The following is a 24,281-nucleotide window of genomic DNA, read 5'->3' on the forward strand; positions in this document are numbered from 1 at the left end:
GACTATGAGCGAAACAGCCGGAGTGCTCCGTGCACATACCTAGGGGCCGCCGGCCGGCTGAGGTGGCACGCCGGGCTAAGCTTGGGATGCGCGGACGGATCCTTTAGTTACGCACAGACTCCCCTTTTGTTCCAGGAATTGAATTCAGAAACAAACAAACAAGCAAACAAACAAACAAACAAAGAAAGGATGCTGCCCTCACCTTTCCCCGTCCCCCCGGTCCCCTCCCGGGTCCCTGTCCCCCTGTCCCCCTGTCCCCCTCCCCCCCCCCCATCTGTGCTGGGACCCCCGGGGTGCGGGTATGTGTGTGTGACCCCCTCCAGCCCCCCCGGCTCGGGGGGGGGGGGGGGACGGGACGGGGAACACCTCTGCCCCCCGACTTGCAGCCGGGCCGGTCCCCGCCGCCCCCCGCCCCGCCGAGCACCCCGCGGGTGCCGATGGAGTCCTCGTCGGGGGAGAAAGCGGGGGGGGGGGGGGGGGGTCACACCGTTAAATAGACACCCCCTCCCCGGCCCGGGTTATTGTCAGGCTGTTGGAAGCAGGGGCGGGGGGGTTAAAAAATCCGTGCCAGAATTCTCCCCAAATGAGCCGCTCTCCCCCCGGGGGCAGCGGGGGGTGTCCGGGGCACCCCGCTCTCCCCGACACCCCGCAGCCCTGGGGGACACCCCGCTGGAACACCGACACCCAAGGGACGAGGGGCAGGGAGGTGCCAGAGCCCGCGCTCTGAAAGAGGGTGTTGAGCCTTAACGCCTCCGTACACAGCCATTGCCACTTGTGCTTCAACGGGGGACAAGCTGCTGAGAACATTTCTCAGGACTGTGCTTCTTTATGAATTAACAATTGAGAGCGGCAACCAGGGACACTCCATTCCCTAACCCCCGCTGGAAACTTGAAGACACTGCTCGATTTGTTGTTTGCTGGATATTTTTTTTTTTTTTTTTTTTTCTCTCCCTCTGCGTGGTGCAGAAACACCACTTCCAGCAAACTTCTGCTCTGGCTTTGACTCCCTCCATGTAAGACGCCTGCTAGAGATGCATTAAAAAAATTGTAAAAAGAATTAAAAAAAAAATAAAGGAAATCATGTCACAAAGTCCACGGGCTCTGACCCAGGCAAGGAGAGAGGCAGGGCAATCTCCATCCCCGTACCCCGCTGCACCACAGCTCCAGGCCTGCACACTTCACTGCCGCATCAGAAGTGGCACGGGTTTAAAAGCTAGACATTTTTTTTTTTTGGGGGGGGGGGGGGAGGAAAGTGGGTACAGCAACAGTGAAAGAAAATTATCATTTCGGAGAGCGATAAGATACAGGCGGCTTGCGTCGAGGGCACTGAGACGTTATCACCCTGTGCCGGGTCAACCTGATAGGGTGGTAGATAGCTGGGGCTGGAGCTGCCTATCTGCCGTGACACCCGGCTGCAGCCTCGCCGATCCCTGGCCTTTTGCTTTTCACTTGAAAAGTTAAGTCACATCCTGGACTATTTTTGCATCGTGTTGGCTTAGAGCTCACAAATCTGAATGCACTCAGCCCTCAGAGAGTGACAAATGTTATTCTCGGTCCTCCCCCACAATTTCAGGCAGGCAAGAATTAGATGCGGCAGAGTGTACAGTATTTTAATCTATTGATTTGTATCTGCTGTGCCCAAAAAATTCATTAGAGGAGCCTTAAAAGTGTGAAGGGGTTGAGTGCTCTGCTCCCTCCCGAAAAGACGAATTCTTTCAAGAGCCGCTCACCTCTGCCGCGTCCTGGGGTGTGCTACCTCGTGTTATTCATACCGAGACCTGCACTTAAAACAGATTGCTGAAGCATTCGACTACAGACAGCTCGAGTGTGCGTGTGTGCGTACAAGCAGGATTGGGTTTTGTCCTGGCTGAGCAAACAAAATCCATCCCGCTCTCCATAGCTACCCCTGGAATGCCCAAGCCTCATGGCAGCCGCTCACAACACAGCGACTGGGAAAGAGGGAGGGAAGAAAGTTGATTAAAAAAAAATCTTCATTCCTAACATTGAAGTATGGAGGATTATTATTTTAATTTTTTTTTTTTTCCCTGCGTGAAATTTTAAATTCAGCCATCTGAACAGGTGTCAGAAACAGTGGGTCCATTTAGCTCCTCTGATGATCGGAGTAATAAATACAGAGGATTTCCTTTCAATACAGCACATGCTGAAATGACACCAATGTAGTTCTGGCATCTGAGCAGATAATTCTGATATATGCATCATTTCCTCCCTAAATCCAGGAAGCAGCTACACTCTCTATCTGATATTAGTATATTATGTCAAATAGAAATTGGTATTAAAATTATGAATGATTCTAGATCAAGAACTTCCTACACACTGCGCAGAGGGAGGGGGAGGAAACAGCTGCGCAGAAGCTTTCGGAAAGGAAAGGAAAAAAAGAGCTGGGAAAGTTCATTTTTTAAACTAAAAATTTGCTGCCATGTTTCGCGTGGGGGTAGTTTTCAAGTGGCATTTTGATTCAGCGCTGGGGTTTTTGTTTTAAAAGGGTGAAGAAGACTTTCTAATAAATAGCGGCTCTCACCGCTCCATTTGCGAACGGGCGCTTCTCACACAGTGCCTGCTCGGGGTGGCGAGAAATTGTTCAAGAAATAAATATGCACTGGTGCAACCGGGATATTTCCCTCCCTTCCCCCTTTTTTTTTTTTTTTTTTTTTTAGGATGCGGTCCGGGATGACATTTCTCGAGCAGGGAGAACGCTGCATCACAAACGCAAAAGTACTCTTGGACTCCGCTCAGCACAAGCCCAGAGGTTGGGCAGAGGGTTATGTTTTGTTTTAGGGAGGGGGAAATAAAAAAAGGCTTAAGGGTAAGGTGGGATGGGGAGGGAGGAGGGGGCCGAGCCGCAGTGCGCACCATTTCCCAGCCAGCAAAGGGCTCTCCGGGCGCGTATCTCCCGGCACCGGTCACATGAAAGTTCTTTGTAATGTAGTTAATAAATGGGAAAGCACTATAGGACTACGGGAGCAACGGGACGTTGTTAGTGATGGAGGGGATTAAGACCCCTCACGCCTTTCGACACCCGGTTGCCCGGCTCGGGCAGCATTCCCCCCGCTTTAGCCGGAGAGGTACCTGCGGGAGAACAGCAGGATCCCGCTCCCCTTTGAAACCCCCAGGGATTGTACCTCCCAGCTCAACGGGAGCGGGATGGAGGCCAGAGTCGAGCGAGGGGTGATTAATGAATGGAGGTTATTCAGAGCAGAGCGGTTCCAATTAGTCCTCAGCAAGCAGTCCTGCGGCAAAGGTGGGCGCTCCCCTGCAGTGATTCATACAGAGAACCCCAATACCGACTGGGCTTTAGTGAACACTAAAACGTGCATCTCTTTTTTTTTTTTTTCCCCCCTTCGGTTGGGCAGTTGGCGTCTTTCAGGCTGAAATTCAAGTGCAGCCGAAGGAAGGCTGCTTTTTTATTATTATTATTATTATTATTATTATTATTATTATTATTATTATTAGCAAAGCAAGATTGCGACGTGTTGTAACGATGCTAAACTGGGAGAGAGCCTTTCCCCCCCCCCCCCTCAGGTTGGGTGTGTGATGGCAATTTTCCCTTTTGCGCTCAGTCTATTTCTAGGAAGGATTTCTCTTATCGCTGTTCAAACAGGGTGTTTTTTTTAATATTTTTCCTCTGAGAAAGAAGACACTTCAGGAAGGCAGCAGCGCTCCCCTCCCTCTGCGCTACTCAGTCCATTCACAAGACTTTTAAAATCCTAGTGCCGGCTCCTAACTTTCCCTGTGAGGAAACCCGGAGCGGCAGAGGGGATGAGGCTGGACCAGAAGCGGGTCCCACTCCGGGGTCCTGGGGCTCCGCACGCCCTCGGGGGCCGCGACCCCGCTTCGGCGGCGGCTTTGCTGAGGAGAGGCCTCATCCCTTCCCGTCCTTAGGGCAGGGATCCTTCGGGAGCTCTCGGCAAGGGCAGCAGCGAAGCCTCTAAGTGACCCCCTGTGAAAAAAGCCTGGGCATCAGTGAAGGCTCGGCCGGGAGGTGGGAGAAGAAAGAAAAAAGCAGCCCTGGCTTTATGAGAGGAGATAATTCCCTGCCCGTCCAATAGCAACCCGTTTACCCACGGATTACACATTAACCAGAAAATGGAACTCAAATTAACCAGAATCTGGAGCTTGAACCATTACTCAAACCCTGGTGCAACAGCAGGTCAGATGCCAAAGGGCAGGTTGGTGCCCCGGTGCTGGGGAGGGGCGAGGCGCAGCGTCGGCATCGGGGACCGCGGCCATCGACGCCCGCTGCCACCAGGGCCGGCTGTCCGTCTCCTCCACAGGGACCTCAGCAGGAGCAGGTCGACCTGCAGCAGCACCCAGTTGCCCGCTGACGCAGGCTCTCGTGGGCGCAGACGCCGCTGGGGGGGCGGGGAGGGCTCAGGGCCGCATCCTGACCTCGGCACATGGGGCAGGATGGGGTCCGAGACATGGGCTGGACCAGCCGGGCAGAGGAACAGCAACAGGTCCTCTCCTTTCAGTGCCACCAGCGCCCAGGAGGGATGACCTTACAGCTGGGAAGAAGTTGCACCAAGAGCTGGGCGGGGGGGGGGGGGAATATAAAGGAAAAAAAAAAGGCGCTGGGTTTGTGAGCCCGGGTCTGGAGATAAACCCTCAGCCGGGAGCGGCTGGAGCATCCTTCGGAGAGGCCTCCGCTTCTCAAATACTCCCGTGCAAAGAGCGGGAGAGGGCTCTGCAAACGGGCTCGGAGGCTCTCGGGAAAGGTGGCTTTAAACGAAGCGGGTGGAGGGTCTGAGGAGCCTTTCCGAGTCGGAATTGCCCTTTGACACGGCGAACGGCAGTGAAGAGGGGCTGGGAGACCTGGCCGTTTCTAGCGCGTTAACCTTTGGATTGATTGTGTAGGACAAGTAACTCTCAAAAGTTGGAAGAAGTCCTTCGAATTATTTTTTTTTAAACTCTGCTCCTCAGCTCTCTCTGGGCTGTCTAAGGCCTGTAGCAAAAATAAATCAAACCAAAACAAAAAAGGGGGGGTGGAGAAAAAGAAAACCACAGGGCAAATGAAAGAAGAAAGGGGGGGGGGGGGGTAAAGCAAAGCAAAGAACAAAAAGGAGGCAGTATGGACCCAAATGGCAAGAAATCTTTCGGTCCAGCGTTAAGTGGCTGTGTGACAAGCCAAGCCTGATGCGGTGTCACCTCTTACTAGAGACAGGCATGCTTCGCTGGGATCGGATGATAAGAGGATGTGAAGTCTTCCCTTTCACTTCACTCCATCATAAAACAAGCAAAATACGGGGCCGTATCATGTCAGCGGGTTTTTAAGCAGACCTCCCCTTTGAGATCTCCCAAAACCCGGTGGGATGACCTGAGTCACTGAAACCGAGCTCATTGCAAACAGCGAGAAGTCAGAAGCGGCACCTGAAAGCTCCCGTTTTTCGTCTACCTGAAAGCTCCCCTGATTTCTAGCGGGCGGCAATTTCCCGTTTCCCAGGAAGCTATCCTTTCCCTTCTCCCCGCCTGAGTATTATTGAGTCCAGCTCTTGTATCAGCATCACCCCTTCGGCGGGCGGTACGCTGAAGCACTGCTCTCGGAGTTACCGAACTTTGAACTACAGACTAAGAAACTGAGTACGGAATCAAAAAAATGCAGTTTATTATTGTAGATTATTCTCTCTTTTGATATAACCATAGAGTCGAAAATGAAAGAAAAGCACATAGGAACATCACACGTGGTTAGTTAGTAACTCAAGATATAAAACAATTTTGCACAGCAAAATATGTAAAAGAAAAAGTAACTGACAAGATTTTTTTATATTTATTGTGGTAAGATTTACTTTCCATTTTTTTTTTTTTTTAAAAGACAGGATATCAGTCCCTGAAAATAAAATTTACTGATTATTGCCTTTAAAACTGTGGAATTTTTGAAGTTACAGAAAATCCAGTTCTGCACCACAATACAACTGTAAAAAAATCTGCATCATTTTAAAACTGTGCAGTAATGCCATCTTTATAACTGCATAAATTGTATTAGCGTTCTAAACAGGTTCGTAATTTTTTTTGTTGTTTTTGTATTATATGCTTGCAGGTTATATCTTAGTGCAATTCAGTCCCAAATACTTCAATTTCGAGGAAAAAAAAAAAAAAAAAACAAAAAACCAAAAACCCAACCCATACATTTTGAATGTAAAATACCCCTATAGATATAAACGGGGTGCCTCCCCCTTTTAATACTTTGGTTTTCAAATACAGTCAGTGGTATAGCAAGGACTACATATACCCAACTTATATTTAAGTTGCAAGCACATGCTGCATAAACTACTTTTTAAAACAGTCCCGTTGCAAATTCTACCCCCCTTTACATCACGACAGTAAACAATTTAGTGCATCAATCTTTAAAAAAAAAAAAATCTACATCTAAACAGACCTAACTCTTTCGAATTTATCTATAACATTCCTTTATCTGTAGCATACATTTTAACTGGGCTAACAGATGACAGAAACTAGAATTAAATTATATACTAGGAACCCAGAGCATTCCACATTTGACAATGACCAAATGCAAAAGGAAAAAAAAATATATATGGGGCAGATCACTTAAAATTAAGTTTTAGACTGTTTTAGTCAACAGCATGGTTTTAATGTCCCCCCCAAGTGGGATGTGAATTTTGTTTTCGAACACCTTTCCAAAGTTCTTTTTGTGTGGTTTTTTTTTTTTTTAATATATGTATTTTTTTTGCCACATTAGGTTATCAAAATCCATTCTGGCAGGGTTTTTTTTGAGAGGGAATGCTTCAGTGCATTTAAAAGGAAGTCTGAAGTTTTGAGTAACTCAAAGCAGTTTTAGAGCAGATGCAAACTTTAATGGGGAGGAAGAGGAGGAGGAAGATCAAAGGTTGCACTTTTTTGCTTTCAACCCAAAAAAGTGATGAGGCAATAAAACAAAAGGATGAATGCCATGCCATAATAGTCTCCAAAAGTCCATTTCCAAGCAAAAGAAAAAAAAAATAATTATACCGTACATGACCAGCATGCAGGGTTTTTTATTAATATAATGTCTCTTTTTCATAGTCTTTCGAAACAGTTATAGTTCATTGTTGCTAAGACAAAATAGCAAGCGTAATGCATGAGATGAGTATGGGATTCTAATGGCAGACTAAAGTCTCACGTTTGGCAGATTAAGGCCAAAACTCACATGAACACACCGAAGGTTGATGCAGGCTTGATTTTGGCAGGTTGATCTAGGCATATCTCTAGTTTTGCACAACAACGCTAAAAACCGATGGAACTCAGCAAGCTGGAGTCTAAAAATTTCACATTGTTTTTGTATTTTTTTGCTTTTGTTTTTTTTTTTGTATTTTTTTTTATTTTATTTTTCTTTTTGCAAAGCTCAAATCTCATATGAAGAACTCAGGATGGAAAAAAAAAAACCAACTGACTTTGGACACAGCAAGCTCAAAAGAAAAAAAAAACCTCATGAACTTAAAAATATATATATATAATGTGGATGGCAGGTTTCAAAGAAGAGCAAGCTTCATATGAAGAACTGAGTTGGCGGCGAGTTGGATCTTTTAAATTTAAAAAAAAAAAACAAAACAAAACAAAAACACAACAGCAAGCCCCCAGGAAAAAAAAAATAAAAATAATAATAATAATAAACAGAAAAGAAACTCATGTAGAACTTTAGGTTGGCCAACACGAAGCCAGCCCACCTTAAAAAGAAAAAACAACAACAACAACAACAACAAAAAAAACACCAACCCCCAAACCAACTTTGTTTTAAAATTGTTTTGAGTTTGTTTGGTTGTTTTTTGTTTGTTTTTTTTTTTTTAATTAAAAAAAAAAAAAAGTAATACAAGGTGGCAAGCTGGGTTGTCGCTCTAGCAAAGCCCCCAACAACAACTCACAGGGAGAACTTTTAGTTAAGGTGGCAAGGCTGTGGGAACTCACATGAAAAACTCTGGAGAGGAAGGGTTGTCGCTGCTGGATCCGTTTTCTCTGAAGCCATTGCTGACCAGCTTCTCGTACTTTTCCTTGTAGGCGTCCCTCTCCCGGACCAGCCTGGAGATCTCCTGCTTTAGGTGCTCCACTTGCTGCAGCAGCTGGTTCTTCTCCGACTCCAGGACGTGCCGCTGCTGGACCCTCTTGAAGCGGCAGGACTGGGCATAGCCCCTGTTTTTGAGGGTCCTCCTCTTCTGCTTCAGCCGGATCACCTCTTCCTTGCTGACCCCCCGCAGCTGCCGGTTGAGCTCCCGCACCGACATGGTCACCAGCTGCTCGTCGGAGAAGCGGTCGTCGAAGTGGAGGCCGCCGCCGTGGTGCGGGTGGTGCAGCCCCCCGGCGCCGCCGCCGCCGCCGCCGCCGCCGCCGCCTCCGCCGCCGCCGCCGCCGCCGGAGCCGGCCGCCGAGGAGGCGGAGGAGGGCGGCGCGCTGCCCGGCGCCGCGGCGTGGGGGTGCCCGCCGCCTCCGCCGCCGCCGCCGCCGCCGCCGCCGCCGTGGTGCGGGTGGTGGTGGTGGTGGTGGTAGTGGGGCGCGCCGCCCTGCGCCGCCGCCGCGGCGATCACCGCCGACACCACGGCGGCCGCCGAGCCCATCTCCTCGGCCGGCACGGAGCCGGCGGCGCCGGCGGCGGCGGCCAGCTGCTGCCCTCTAGCATAGCCATCGAAGGCGCCGGGCAGCGGGTGGTGGCTGCTGTTGATCAGCGCCTCCACCGCGTCCTCGGGGCTGAAGCCCAGCGCCTCCGGGTTGAGCTGCTGCGGGTAGCCCGTCATCCAGTAGTAGTCTTCCAGGTGGGTCTTCTGGTCGGTGCCGGAGCCGGGGCTGGGCGCCGAGAAGCTGGGGGACGGGGGCACCGAGCTGCAGGGCGTGCTCATCGGGGTGGAAGAGAGCGATCCCCCGGCGATCAAGCGGCCGCACTGGCTGATAATGCGATCGGTCTCCACCGGCTCCTTTTTCACTTCAAACTTCATCAGATCGAAGTCATTAACATATTCCATGGCCAGGGGACTGGTGGGCAGGTCGGAGCTGCTCATTGCCAGTTCTGATGCCATCCTTTTGCTGCTGACAGTCCTCCAGAAAGGGTGCGCTCCGGGAGCGAGGGGACTGCTCTGAGTTGCCACCGGGTGAGCCAGCTTGATTTTTGGCGAGCTCCGCTCCGCTCCGCTCTCTCCCGCCTCTGCCTCTCGCCGCGGCCCCGCGCAGCCTCCGCTCCGGTCCGCCCCGGCGGCCGCCGCCGCTCCGCGTTATCCTTCGCAGAGTCTCCGCTGCCGCTGATGCATCAGAGCGAGGGGCTCTTTCTATTCGCCTTTTGCATAAAGGGTGGTGGATGGTGGGTTATTTTTTTTTTTCTCTTTCTTTTTTCCTCCTCTCTCCCTCCCTTCTCTCTCTCTCTTTTGCAGCTTGCAAACTGCCGCTGGAAGTGTTAGCTGGTGTTGTTGCGAGGAGATTTGCTTGTTGTTGTTGGTTTGGTTGGGTTGTTTTTTTTTTTTTTTAACACTTCATGGTGCCTTTCCTCTGGGCTTTCTCCTGCAAAGTGCAGAGCGAGAAGAGAGGTTCATCGGGGAAGGGAGGAGGGAAAAGAGAGCGAAGACACGCAAAAAAAAAAAAAAAAAAAAAATCAAAGTCGAGATCGCAACCAAAATAATAATAATAATAATAGTTAAAAAAAAAAGGAGAGAGAGGAAAAAAAAAAAAAAAAACAACAAAAGCTCGACCCCAAAGCTACGGCAAGAAGATGAAAAATATTTTAAAGGTTTCATCCAGCAGGAGAGTTTAAAAGCATTGCTGAGTTTTATAGCGCTCCTGACGTCAAATGGGAAATTGACTCGGCGGGCGGACCAATGGGCTGCCGCCATCCCAGCCCTCATTAGCATAATAGTATAGAAACAAGGAAACTTTTCGGAGCTGTCAATCAGGGCCCCATCAGCTGACTGTCAGCTGGGGACCGCCTTAACCCCTTCCTGCCCGCCGCACTCACCGCCCGAGCGCCTGCGGGACGGGGACGGGGACGGGGACGGGGACGGGGACGGGGACGGGGACGGGGACGGGGCTGCGGCTGCTCCTCCCGCGCCGCTCCGCCGCCGAGCGAGCGCCCTGCCCCGGGGCGGGATGCCCGGGAGCTGCCCCCGCCGGGGCGGTGCGGGCACCGGAGGGCGCGGGGGAGCTCCCCCGGGCGGGGAGGAGGGGAGCGCCGGGCGACCCGGACGGGGGGACGGGGGGACGGGGACGGGACCGGGCTGCGCTGTGCCAGGCGCCGATACCTGCCGCCGGCCGGCCCTTCTCCCCGGGGCCGGGTCACTCGCTCCGCTCCGCTCCCCCGCAGCGCCCCGGTCATTTATCAATTATTTTAATTTTTTTTTTTTTTTTTTCGGGAACGGGGCACCGATTCCTCCATCCATCCATCCATCCATCCATCCATCCATCCATCCCCCCCTCCGCCAAAGCGGTGCGAAAACCCTGCAAGTTTGCAAACCCCCGCGCCCGCCCCCGCCGTACTATGGCTTGCTGGCCCGGGCGAATTAATTTAATACATTTAGAACTAATTGTTTTTACTTTAGCCTCCCGCTCCCCCTTCCCCCCCCCCCTCCCCCCACACCCCCCAGTCCGGGAGGGGGATGGGGATGGGGCCGGGGGGGTGGCGGTGGAGGCGGCGGGCTGGACGCGGAGCGGCGGAGCGGTTCGGTTTAAACCTCGACAGCGCCATCTCTCGTCGAAAGGTCAGTGCCGAGGCGGGTCCGGCCGGTACGGAGCCGCGGGGAGGCGGGGGAGGTGGGGGGGGGAACCGGGGGCCGGGCCCCGCCGTCGGGGCGGCGGACGCCCCCGCAAGCGGCCGCGGTGCCCGCTCGGTCCCGGCCCGGCTGCATCCCCCCCCACCCCCCCGCCGTGGGGAGCCGGGGAAACCCGCAGCCTCCGGGGCTGCCAGGCTCGATTTTCCGACCGGGCTTTATGGGAATATCGATAGAATTAAAGTTACTTGTAATTCCGTGATAAATGAGATGTCTCTAGTAAGTAAGATTAAGTGCGGTGCTATAAAGTTGTTTATCTGAAAAGTAATTCTCAGAAACCTGACTTCTGACACTTGGTCATATATTAAACCGGCTTCTTGAACGTTGTACTTCAAATCCTTCCTTCTCCCCTCGCCCGGTCCCTTCCCCCTCGGAGTTCGCTATTTATAACTGGGCGCAGGGTATTACTTTGTAGGTGCGGGCAAGTCGCTGGGTAATTTTTCACCGACTGTGAAAACCATCATTTGCAATAGCCAAAGAATCTCCGCTTAGGAAATAGCACTTGGCTAGTGGATTTACGAATGGATAACGTCTTCTGACTATGCCATTATCGGTACGAGTGCCAGTACTAACATCTGAAAGTCATACAGCATGTACTGTTCCTGGCAGCTAAAAAAGGTAGGGCATACTGCAAATTTCGGAAGATAACTACATCTAGAAATGATCGGAGAGGCAATCATGTAAAGCTAAAAAATGCTGCCGACATAGCTAACAAAATTAAAATGTAGTCTTGCACGGTCCCGAAACACACCCGCACACACAGAGCCATGGACATCTGCTAGCTTTATCTTACAGATTGCGATTCACGACAAAGTTAATATGACTTAACTACTTGGGCTGGCTTTCCTATTTCTTCACGTCACTGGAATCAACAAAACTTGCAGGCTCACAGCATAAATCCCCCCCGGACAGCCCAATTCCCTCTATTTGTTTTTTTTTCCCCCAGCAAGATGAATGTGGTACTGTATATCACTTAACGTGCTCACCTATGAGAGACATAAAATGCGTGCTAATATTTTTAAATGAAAAGGTTATTGCTTTTCAGAATGTACAATTGTAGTATTTCACTGGCCCGTTTGATAGATGGCTGTGGAAATGTGGCTCCAGCCCCATAAAATAGTTTGTTTGGACGTGAGGACTCAAAGTGCCACATTTGCAAACGAGTAAATTTCCTGAGTAAACTCTGAACTCCAGACAAAGGGTATGAAATCGTGTGAGCTAATGGGGACCGTCTCCTAATTGGTACCAATGTAAGCAAGTGCTGCAAATTACATGGAAGCTCTGACCTACCAGAACGGCAAGTAAAATTATTAGTTGCACAATATTGTTCTCGTGCGATTGTTACACAGAACTGCTGCAGCAAAATGTCTCTGCTGCTCGGCACAGTAGAGAACAAAAAAAAAAAAAGATTATTAGCAATTTTTGGATAACCTTCAGAAGCAACATTCTCCTCCCTACGCTATATAATTCTCATTTTAGTAGTATTTTTCTTTATTATTTGGCTATTCACAATGGGTGTCTAAACATTTACAGTCCTCTATTAACAGTGTTTCTGCCACAACAATCACACACTTTCATTTCAATTAGAGCTATTCAGGCTTCAGTTTTTCCACAGTTATCGCAGGCCAATTCCCCCAGCCTGCTCCCTTTTCCCAGCGCTGTTTGTAACAATCCTGCCCTGAGCCAGGCGGAGGGAAAACTCCGGCGTCCCCCCTCGTAGCCTCTCGCTCCGGTTTGTTTATAAGCATCCCTGTTTGACGACTTAACGTGGAGCCCTCCTTGCTCCTGGTTTGCTGCTGACCTGGTTCCTAAGCCTTCAAATTGATGTATATTTATTGTGGGAGAGTTTTTTTTTTTTTTTCCGACAAATCACGCAGGGGGACGTGAAACATTAACTCCAAATGCGCTCGGATCGCCCTGCGTTGGGACGAGCACGCCAGTGGCGTATGCAAGACCTTCCATCGCCGAAGTGTGTGTGTGTGTGTGTGTATATCTAACGCAGAAGATTTCGCAGGAGCGAACGGGCAGGTTATGAGTTATACGGACTCAGAGTGTGATTTGTTATAACTTAAACACATATCAAGACCCACACGTTAAGTACGGTTACTGCTCCTTTTGTTTATCTAGTGTCTTATTTTATGGTGCAGAACTAAACAGTGTCCGCTGAATTTAACTACGAAACCAGCCAAATTGATTTTGGAAAGACTTCTTCAGAGTACCGGAGTGATAAGGCATAAACTGCTCCTAGGTGCAGTGCTAGATAAATCCTTTTAACAGTCTTCAGATCGGTTAACAGGGTGAGTAAATCACATATCACTGTTAGCAGATTTATGGGAGAGAATTAATAGAATCAGACGAGATAATCTGGTAGGGATAAAATTGCTGAGGAAACAGTCCTGCCTTATATTGGAGGGTATGAAACAACAGCCTGATTACCGGGAGTCGTTACGGATTGGTGAATTATGAGCTAAATCATCATAAGAGTAATTCAGTATTTATTAATTCTTTTCTCTTTAAACAACTCGCAGACACAAATAAAAGCCTCTCTCTCTTTGAAGACAGATTCTTTATATATTTTTATTGGCTGTAATTTACTATTTGCATTACCTGTATTTACTTCATAATTGAACATTTTGCATTCAAATTTATGTAATGCATTATGCTTGAGAATATATTTCTCCCTTATTAGCATAAACAGTCACTTACCTCATGAATTACTAACAAAGTTTATCTGAAAATATAGGTGTATTTTTTATTAAGTGGAGCACAAACATATGCCCAATAAATCGTGATTTGCCAGCAGCGTTACAGAAACACACAACAACCCTGTACCGGAGAAGAGGGGAAAGAAGCCGGGGCGAAGAAGGAGAATCAATTACTACGTGTGTACATCTGTGACAATAATTTCTTCTGTCAATGTTCTGTTTATTTTTAATAAAGAACGAGTGGCTCAAAGGTTTACTTTAGAAGGAGCAGATGAAGTGGGATCTCCACGGTGAGTTTCTTCTTCTCTCTTCCCCCCCCCCCGATAGCTTCCCGTGGACTCGGCACGGCAGCCTTTGCTGCGGCTGAGCTCCCGCTGCCCCGCTGCGCACCACCGGCGGATGCTGCTCGCCACTCGCTTTCTCAAACATCTCTCTCCCCCGTTCCCTTAATCCTGTTTTGATGCGCGGCTTGAAATCCAAACAATCAATATAATGCAGGCCCGCTCTGCGGTGTTACCGCAACCTGCCTTCCGCAGAGAAAACCCCAACCCTCTTGACTTCCAGGACCGCAGGACCGAGTCCTTGATCCCACTGAAACCGATGGCAGAACTTGTATCGGTTTCAGGGGAAGCAGGATCGGGCCCTTTGGGGTTAGCACGTTGTTTGTGTCAAAAGGCTGGCGCTGCAAGAAAGGAAAGACATCGGCGCATCTGCTGGCAGGAAATCAGGTCTGCTCCCCAAAATTCAAAGGCAAAATTCCCGGTTAACTTGTGGTGGATGGCCTTTACGCTCGGGTGTTACCGTTGTGATACCCCGTGCTAGGCTGTCTGCATGTTTTGCCCGGGTGCATGAAGCGAGTCCTCCTGGGAGCATTCGAATGAGCGCATCTATAAATGTAGTGCAGCAAAACGAGCTACTTTTGCCACTCTCGGTTTTCCTCAGCCCGGTACAATCCATTTCTGGGACGACAGTTTTCTGCCCCATACGCGTCTGATACTGCTCTTTTATTTTAAGGATGAGAAAATCTTCCCTTTAAGCTCACGCTGAGCATCAAATTGGACTCCACTTGCAGCTGAACATCTTGGCTGTCTCTTCCCGTCCTCCATCAGCTCTGGTATATCTTATGTAGAATTCTCTCTGTTAATGAAACTTGCCTCTCCTCTCTCTTCACTTTCCAGTTTTGCACTAGCGTTACCGAATCCACCAGCCTTGCCGCGTTTGAAAACGGGGCAAAAGGAGAGGGGGGAAAAAAAAAAAAAAATAAAATCTTTTCTTTTCTTTTCCTACACAGTCTCCTGTTTGGCCAGTCTGCACAGACCCCTGTTCGTTTGTCTGTAAAGTTTCTGTTGCTAAATCAGAAGAAAAAAGTAGTTTGAAAAGGCAACCTTAAACCACACAGCTTGGTTGCTCTGGTGTAGCGTCCGAGAGGGCCTGTGCCCGAGCTCTAGGAATTGCGAGGTATTGGCAGCCGCTTCGATTTGCCTCCCCTGGAAGCGCCTGAAGGTCACTACGTGGAAGAGGCAGCGTTGGCGCTACCCCTGAGCCCGTGAGTTTGCTCTCCCTCCCCTGAGTCTGAAGGAAGGGACAGCTTTTCAGCAGGCAGAGTACTTCCACTGCTTGCTTCGAACGCTTGTAAAACGCAAGAAATATTCCCAATAACTTCGTGCCGTCCAGAAACAGTTTCTCTGGCTGAAGGGAAGACAGCACAGAGGTGCAACTGAAAAGCCGCCGGTGGCTCTAAGACGTGGCTGAAGGTTGGTGTCGCAAGCTTCGTGTGCTGTGCTCTCGTTTCATGGTGCGTGTCCGAGTTTGCTAATTTTCATGAATGGCTTTGCCTAAACGTAAAAATCAATGGAGATATTTGATGCTAAAAAAAAAAAAATCTATTTGTCTAAAAGAAATAAAACCTGGAAGTGCAATAAAGATTTTTATCAAGCTTTATGGTGGAATTTATCATTTATAACTTGGACGATCATGTTGGGTTATATCGTGTGGAATTTGCTCTGAAAGTAGCTGAAGCGGGTCAATAGAGAACCTGGTAAAAACTTGTGCGCAAATTAATCTGGAAACTCTGCAGAAGCAGAAAACTAATGCTAGTTAAGGGGAGAGAATAAAGCAATTACATTAACGTTATGTATCTGAGCTGTCCTGAGAATGCCCTGCAATATGCACACTGCGTTTGTGTCTATTTTAGCTCAGAAAAATCATTGCTGCTTTTCTCCCTTCTGCTCTGCATTAAATTGTTTCGACAGTAAGGAACGGTCGCAGTGGCAGCATGAAAAAATAAGTGCATTTTATACGCTATGTCTTTCTTAAAGTCAACCACCAGTAAGCGGTGAGGAGGGCGTGATTCTGACGTGATGTTTTGCTGTGTAACTGTGAAGGTTGAGATGGTCTTTATTAAAAGTTACAAACTTCAGTAAATTTTAAACAAATCCGCGATTTAATGTCTAGAAGCGAGAGGCGGCACAGACATTAATTTGTGGGGATAAACTGCGCCGCGTGCCATGGGCTGAGCGCCACGCTCCGGGCTGATTCAGTGTAAACAGTAAAATACGATAACCGCTTAAAGTAACTGATGGGGTCTTTAGCAACGGAAGGTTCTTGGCTTAGATGACCCAAAAATGTTCGTTATAAGGGAGGAGGGCTGGCGCGGAGCCCTCCCCGGCTCTCGCAGCGCGGGGAGGGGCACCGCAAAGTGAAGCCAATACCAAGCGGAGGCTTTTTCCCCCCACCGGGCACTGGGGAACGGCTGCGGGAGAGAGATCAGGTCGAAAAGGCTTTGCAGGGCGGCGATAAGGAGCGACGCTTACGGTAAAGATAGATGGGGGGGCGGATGAGAAGGAGCCGGACAGGACCGCCGGTACTCTGTCTGTCCACCTCCGGAGGAGGTGAGCGCTCGCCCGCACGGCCGGGATGATGCCTCAGACGTGATGAGAGCTGTAGGATGACAGGCGGCTGTGAGCGCACCGTATTATAAATCCAAACCCCAGATGAGCTGTACGTATAAGAGCACATAAGGATCTGACGTTACCTCCAACCTTTAATTATCTGCCCGGATCTGGCCTAACCTGCTTATCTTCCGAGCGTTACTCACGGAGCTCTGGCAGGAGGAGGTGTCAACGAACACGGGACAGGTTTGGAGCCAACACCTTCGCCAGCTGAACCGGCAGGAGTTGAGGCTTAATCATGGCCAGAAGCAGGGGGGGGAACGGAATGGGAGGGGTTCCCCCCTTCCCAGCCTGCCCCTCCGTAATGGATCCAGCTGATTACGTCTCCCGTCCTCTCCAGCCGAGGTGAGCTGGTTCCCCTCCCAGCCTTTCCCGCCGTTCCCCAAATTCAACAGTCCAACCCCACCTATGGTGGACGACGCCAGGTTTGCTTTCTGTGGCAGCAGCTTGGCTGCCGGCGCTGTCTTCTTGACTACGGAGATATAGCAGCATCTGTCAGAAAATCTATGTGAAAACAGTCCCAGTGCCAGCAAATGGAAACTGTAGCTTTCTAATCAGCTACGTTTGATTTGGTTTGATATATTTAACTTCTTTTTTTTTTTTTTCCTCCCGCTATTGGCAAATGTGTTATTCTTCCACAGAAATGAAAACAACCTGCAATTTACTGGCTTGCTTTACAGAGTCTTGGTGCAAAGAAGTGTATATCGTGATGACATCTGATATCTTTCAGTGTCATTAATTGTCTTCACCAAGCAAGGGATGGAAAGTCTCGTACCCCGTTTTTTCCCTCCTACTCCATCAGGATTAGCTCGCTGTTACGGGAGTGCTGGGCAGACCCGGTTCAGATTTGCCTCCATCCGGAGTCTGGGTCATTCGGAAACTCTAATCCTTAACTAGAAGGAAATGATAAAAATACCCATGAAATTAATTTTCACACCTGCAGTTGGAATTAATAATGGCAACCGGAGTGGCATCCTATTTCAGCTCCCTTGAGGTGACTAACAGTCCTGGTCATTAATATAATCCCAACCACCAGAGGAATTCACTGTCTGAGGGATCTACCATGAAAAACAAACGATCCCCAGAGCTATGCCTGCACAATGGAAAATGCCTTTAGTCATGTATTAGTCATTTTATCACAAGATTGTATTTTTGCACTGGGAGGTTTGCGCTCTGATATTAAAAGAGAACAGAACAGAACAACAGCATTTGACTTGGTAATTTGCACGCAGGGTTTGATTACGTTTGAGCTTCCGCGCTTTAGAAGGATGCGTGTAAATGACTAAGAGCAGTAAACGAAGTCTGCTAAGTGTGAGGCTTTCTCATGCAAAGTTCACGCGCATTTATTACTGTCTGTGCTTAGCATCAGTCCTGCAGACATCTGTGGGTGATGCTTGTACTTCATCTTGATAAGGGAGTGGTCTGTTGCTAAAACGCTGCTTGAATTCCCCCCCCCCCCATTCTGCTTTTCTCCCTTAATTGCAAAGGATGAAATGTGTCAAGTGTCTGCTTCACTCGGCTGGGAATCACGGTACTGCCACTGCAATTTCCCAGCCTTCAAAGATGACATGCAGCTAGCAAACTATAAAGCTGAGCGACTGCGCGGTGGCTCTGAACTGCCTTCAAAAGGCATTTGCTTCCAGCGGTGGAGCAGCGTCAGTACTTCAAGCAGGGTGCAGGACAGGTGGGCACGTGAATCCTTCCGCAGAACCATCTTTCAGAAGGAATTTCTCTAATTATGTTTATTTAATCCTGCCCTAACGGCCACATGTGACACGCCACGAGAGTCTGAAATGTAACTACCAATTTCAGCTTTATTCTCCTCCGCCCTCAACACCGGCTTGGCTCGTGAAAAGCTAAAAACTATTGCCCCTGCCCCGGGAGCCGTCCGCGCAGGGTGCGAACGCATTTCTACAGCTACTCATATTCATAACAAAAAGAAGGTGGTCTGATGCCTCTTCTTAATACAGAGCCCGAGATGCTTTTTAAGGCAATACACACCTCTCACGCACTCGCTGCACTTATTGTTCCAGGGAAACAGTAATAACCTCCTGATGCTGCTGGAGGGGTCTTTCCACACCTGAAGTTGTTTAGTTCCATACTTAATATGTGGTACAGAGGGGCTTAAAGGTCTTTATCAATGGTGGATCTTATTTATTTGCAAGCATAGGAATTAAACTGAGAGAGAGAGCAGGAGATACAGACTTGTCTCCCTGTAATCTGTACAGAGATTTCGGTCACAGCTTTCCCCTCTCCCTTTAGAGCATTTACTAAGATCAGTCACTGTGAATGTAGCCTGCGTTATTCCCTGTGGAGCAGGAGACGGGCAGGGCAGTTTTTCTCTTTATTCTTTCTGTCCCCTCTACAGATTTACACCTTTTATAGCTGTTAAGGTAACTACCGAACTACTTAGAGACTGTCCTCGCGTAGTGGCAAGCTAGCACTTTTTGGTGTTAGTTTAGCCCCAGCAGGTTTAGATTCCATCCCCCGCAGTCTCTGCTAACAGGGATTTATTTTTTTTTTTTATCTGCCTGAAATTCAAGGTTCAGCCTAAAGTTGATTCCAGCAGCACTTGGCTATGTCCTTTTGCAAGTGACGATCCAAACTTGAGCGCTCGGAGCCACTCATGAGAGGGGTGATATACCATCAGGTTTCTACAGTATTCCAGATGACTCAAGCAGCCTGCTGTTAGTGAACCTACCCTTGCAAATTTAAAGGAAAGATCTCCATCACGCCACATTATTCTGCAAGCACAGCTGGGAACGCAGAGCTGGATGGGCTCTGTCACGGTGCAGAATCAGGATGCCAACACCTTCGTATCACCAAAATTAAACAGGTCAGTGCAAAAAAGGTGCACTTAACTCCACCAAGGTCATGTCGTGCCTTGAGTTGTATGGGTCAAGCTACCATGCGTGAACCCTGATGTCTGGTCACTCCACTGCTACATAACATTCCTGGTATCGGAAAAAAAAAATAAAAAAAAAAATTGCACCACTGTGTCAACTCACTCCAGCAGTTGCCAGCTGCAAAGATTAATTTTTAACCTCCTTTTCATTTTCCAGGGCTAAGGCAGATGAGTAAACACTTCACGGCAAGCCTCAGCTGGGCAAACTGTTGTTAGATCAGTGGAGGTGACAGTTCCTGCGGGCCCGTCCTTTCATTTCCCTGGAGCACCCTTCTTCGGAGAGGATTTTTCTGTCTGGGTAGAAATTTCATCCTGACTGCGAGGCAGAAACCCAGCGTGAATCCCTGCGATGCCTATTTGCAGCAAAGGTGCTGCAAAGCTGCAGCTGCCGCAGCAGAGCGGGGCTGCCACAGGACTTCCTCATGGAAAAAAAAAAAGAAAAAAAAAAAAAAAGTTCAGTTTTAGGCTTCTTGTGGCTTCTCTGAAAGATAACTAAACTTTACCTACATCGCTATCTGCAACTTGATCTTGGGGTCAGAAGTACAAGCATGTAAAGACTCTGCATAAGCGGGAATGATTCGTAACCCCCCTCGTTATCTTCCCTATCACCTGCTTTTAACAATACCCAGGTTTGGAGACAATTGTCCTCCTTTAGACTGCCGTGGCAGCCGGCAGGATTAGAAGCAGGGCTTCCAATCAGGAGAGGGAGCTTCTTCATCATTTTAAACGTAAAAATGTGGTTCAAGCCTAAAATGATTTAATTTCCTGCCCGGTAGTGCTGCAAGCCCGGGCTGGGAATCTAAAAGCCAAGAGCCCCTAGCGTTGCCGCCCAGACTGAAAGTCCGATGACTGGAACTTAGCAGATAACTACGTTTCATTAGTTAGCAGATAACTATTTCTTGATGGTACCCAAGAATTTTGCCTTAGCTAGGGCCGAATAAGAGTCAAGAAAATTTTTCAGCGTTTGGCCCTTCATTTGGGAATTTCAACTAATAACACTCCGTCCTTCCTCTGGTTCGCAAGTCCCCTAACTAATATACCGGGATGTGTGAAAATATTGCTATGACTCATAACCAGGGCTGCAAAGTCCAAATCCGAACTTCTTCAGAGGCTTGGAGTGGTCGGGGTAAGGGCAAAATTACGAAAATAAAGACAAGAAGATGGGCGAGACTTGCTTTGAGGAGGGAACGCCCGTAGCACACCGATGCTCTTCAGCATCAGCAGCCAGGTAGTAGTAAAGAGACATAAGAGAAGTGCTTGGTACATCAGGCTTTCTGACTAGGAGCAATTTGCATCCCCATGCTTGCAAATTAATAGGATAGAAAAATAATATCGCAATATACGGTATCCTGGATGGGTGTAGCTCTCGGTCTTAGCAGAAAACCTAGCAGAAAGCTCAGGGACGGCACACCAGCCAGGCGAGCAGGCGGCAGGGCAAAACTAAGAGGAAAGGAATGGTACCCGGTACTGGATTTTACCTCACTTTAGATATTCTTTCCTCACAGTTCATACTGGCAATTAACTCTATATTTCTGGAAAAATGTAAGGAGCTGTTGTCAGATTCCCTTTGGCTATCAAGCCTACAGAAAGCATATGCCACCACAGAAGTTCAACGAAGCTTTTCCACTCGGACAAAACACAGGCTGTCCTAAGCCCCTCCTGCACGGCAGGAGAACCGCGCCAGCCTTCTTTTCGCGCGTGTCCAGTCATGTGGAATTCAAGGACTTCGTGGCTAGCACAACATCTGTAAGGCGGAACAATTAAAGTAATTCCCGCCACAGCTGAGCTTGGCTCATTTGTGAGCGGTGTGCAGTGAATGTTGTATCAAGACTGTGATGATCTGACGGTTTTTAGGAATAAACCTTTCAAAGAAGAGAAGACATCGACACAAAATTGAGGTGCCACAGAAAAGGCCAGATGTTCAACTTTTAGGTCTTTACAGGGCATGCAAATTTTGTCTCACGACTGAATGTGCATATTACCCATTGATGCGATCACTTATGCATCCAGCTCATCATCTGAATAGGCAAATATCTTATCTTCTGCAGCAACCATACTCAGAATTTAATGCAAAATTCATTCTTTTTGAAAATCAGTCCCCTAGAACACAATGGTAAATCATGCGGGATGAAGTGATATGAAGAGGAATGCTGCACCCTTCTTCTGAGGTCTTTATTTCTTTTCTCTAGAAAAATGTCTCCACCTTCATGCTGAAAGCCACAATTAGTATTTCTTCAAATTCACACTGTGTTACTGCTCAGCGGCTCACAGCATTGATTGGGCTCCATTATGCTAAATTCTAGAATGCCCAAAGAGCTAAATATAAAAGCAGGAGACAACAGATACAGAAATAGACGTGGACCACAAGGTAACCGTGAGCCACAGCAACACCCTGCCGTCGACTCGTCTTCCGAGGCACAGTTAAGCGGAGTCGGGGTGAGTCAGCGCACGACCGGAGATCGCAAAGGATGAAGAGTTTGTGGTGGTTCTCACATCGCGGAATAACCGCCATTAAAATAATTATCCCGCCCTGCGTTAGACAACACGGCAGCTTTCACGGAACCCGGGATTGAATGACATGCAAAAATGAGGGTTCTGATCCCTAACGATGAAATTTCTTCTCCTTCTTTTGCTTTCTTTTTTTTTTTTCTCTCGCCAAAGGTAAGACTGGTGTCCCAGGAGGAGCCAGCTCTCAGCTCCGCCGTGGCGTTGCGCCTTGCCTTTCGTTTCCTGGCAGGTCCACCAGCGACTGGGTTCCTCGCTCCTTTCCTTTCCAGCTGCGCGATGTTTATAGTTATTGGGTTTGAACAAACGGAGCAAATTGAATTGTGGATGATGTGTAATATAATATAATATAATACACATGAAATGAACTTTACATTTGTATATCAGCTTGTTAGCAGGCAGCATTGACCTTAACAAGAATTGCTTAGAAACCCATCTTCAGGCACGAGCATCTGTAAGTCTGTTTGGTACGGAGATACGCTTTCCGTTCATATTACGACCCACTGTGTTAAGCTGTTCTCTCATACACGACGACAGATGCATGTAAGAAAAGATATGTAGGAAAGCAAACCTGCCATGATTATCAGTCTCTAAAATGAATACTTACTCAGGAAGACAAAAAACTCTTCCCCTCGCTAGGAAAACCCAAGCTGTATTATGCACACAAGTAACATGCCTGTAGTTTCGGTGCCATAAAGCATAAATCATAATTTAGCCCTTTGCAAATAGCCTCTCTGCACTGAACCGCTGTGCCACGTTCCCCGAGGTCCACCTTCTTGGAAAGCGATGAGCAGAACTGGAGGAGGTGGTGAGAAGGACCGCGGTGCTCCTGGGGCCGATCTTTGCCCCTGCCACCCCGCATCATTTCTGCGAGCGCGGAACTGGGAACGAACTGGGGTGAAATCTGAACGCGTCTTTTCAGGTGATGTCAATGCAATGCCGGCTTTTCTCTTTTTTGTTTTTTACAGGGTTATAGGAATTCTGGATCCGTGTCAGGTCTGCGATCCCCAGTGCAGAAGGGAAAAGGATTTTTAATGAAAACCAGCTTCAGCCGCGAATATTTAATACAGTGCCCAAGTGGTAACAGGATGATAAAGTTTTGATAGGCCTGGTATTGGCTTTTATTTTTTTAAGGGGGAACTCCTCTCTCACTAACGGAAAAAGCATTTTTAATGCCAACATCAATATAAAGTGCTGCTGGGACTTTTATATCATTTCAATATCAGGCCTGTGTTCAAGGAGCAAAAATAAATGCAGTGTTCACAACCATTTGATATTATAGCTGAATAGCTTTCAACAAGCTCTGACCGTGTTTTTATGCACAAAGTATGATTTGGAGGTTGGGGATGGAAAATGAGGCAACCGGAGGGGAGGGGAAGCTTTTCGTTAATTCATAGACACGAGCTGAAACGTTTAAGAGCGATCTTACCGGGGTCACAACACGGTGCGTAGATCAGGTTAGTTTGCAAATAGCAGAATTTCTCCTTTTTTTCCTTCTCGTTTTTCTGGCAGCATCAATAAATTTGTTTGATGCACTTTAAATGTTTAATTAAAACATTATGTTAGCACATTTACTGTAAGTGATAAAAACACTTTGGAGGTGGTCTTAAAGCAATTGGTGGCTCTGAAATTGCTAGCCACGCACTAGTAAATCAGATACAAAGTCCATAAATTGGAACGATTCTCTTTCAGGCCTGTGCCATTTCGCAGATATTAAAGCTGCTTAATTTAATTCCTCAGTAATGTGGAATGTGTACAGCAGCTGATGTGACTTCTTCAGACTGATTGTTTAAGGTCATATAAACTCAGGCCTACAGAGCACAGGATAGAAATTCCCTCTTATATTAATACTGTTTATAATTCAGTTCTCCTTCAATCCCTTAATCAGAAAAGAAATGTTTATTGTGTCATATTGCTATATACAGTAAGTAGGAATTGTAATGAGTATTTGAAAATGCAGAAAAAACACGCACTAAGTCACAGCTACTGGTACCAACTGTCTCCCCTTTTTAAGCAGGTTTGTTCAACTTAAAAGGAAAACTTGTTTTTAAGGCAAAGCAGCCACTTTTATATATGGAATGTGACTCTATTTTGTAAAGTACAAAGGGGAAGTCAAAGCTACTGCGAACTGTTCCTTGCAAATGACTTTTAACTGTTCCTCAGCAATTAACGCCGCCCCATATTTACTAGATGACATCTATACCCAACTGAACGGAGTCGACGGGAGTTTTGCTGCTTCCTCCCATTAGAAGGGCTTGTGCTTTTAGGAATTGCATAGGTAGCATCTTTAGCAATATGCAAGGGATAGCATCTGCTGCTCCACTGCTGTTTTAATACCCGCATTCAAAACACAATAGCAATAAAAGCTTCAGAACAAATTATTACGATTGGCTTCTTTGCCTACGTTGGAAATCTTTACTGAATCAAATTAATACAGAATATAAATATCACAATTAGATTTCACCAA

General features: G+C 47.9%; 1 protein-coding gene and 1 long non-coding RNA gene across 4 annotated transcripts in view; one reads left to right on the plus strand and one right to left on the minus strand.

Annotated features, from left to right (window-relative positions):
* Positions 1–9,593, minus strand: part of MAF (MAF bZIP transcription factor) — a 192,683-nt gene extending 183,090 nt beyond the window's left edge. For all 3 annotated transcript variants that reach the window (XM_082489344.1, XM_082489345.1, XM_082489343.1), the window contains exon 1: positions 7,915–9,593. In XM_082489344.1, coding sequence (XP_082345470.1) covers positions 7,915–9,014 — 1,100 coding nt within the window. In that variant the 5' untranslated portion in view covers positions 9,015–9,593. The remainder of the gene's footprint in view (positions 1–7,914) is intronic.
* Positions 9,594–14,160: 4,567 nt separating this feature from the next.
* LOC309676853 lies at positions 14,161–14,836 on the plus strand. The gene is made up of 3 exons (XR_014269631.1): positions 14,161–14,181; positions 14,396–14,567; positions 14,745–14,836. It is a non-coding gene; the product is annotated as an uncharacterized lncRNA (long non-coding RNA).
* Positions 14,837–24,281: the final 9,445 nt, after the last annotated feature.

The sequence above is a fragment of the Vanellus vanellus genome (assembly GCF_965231255.1).
Source record: "Vanellus vanellus genome assembly, chromosome: 12".
Classification (NCBI taxonomy): Eukaryota; Metazoa; Chordata; class Aves; order Charadriiformes; family Charadriidae; genus Vanellus; species Vanellus vanellus.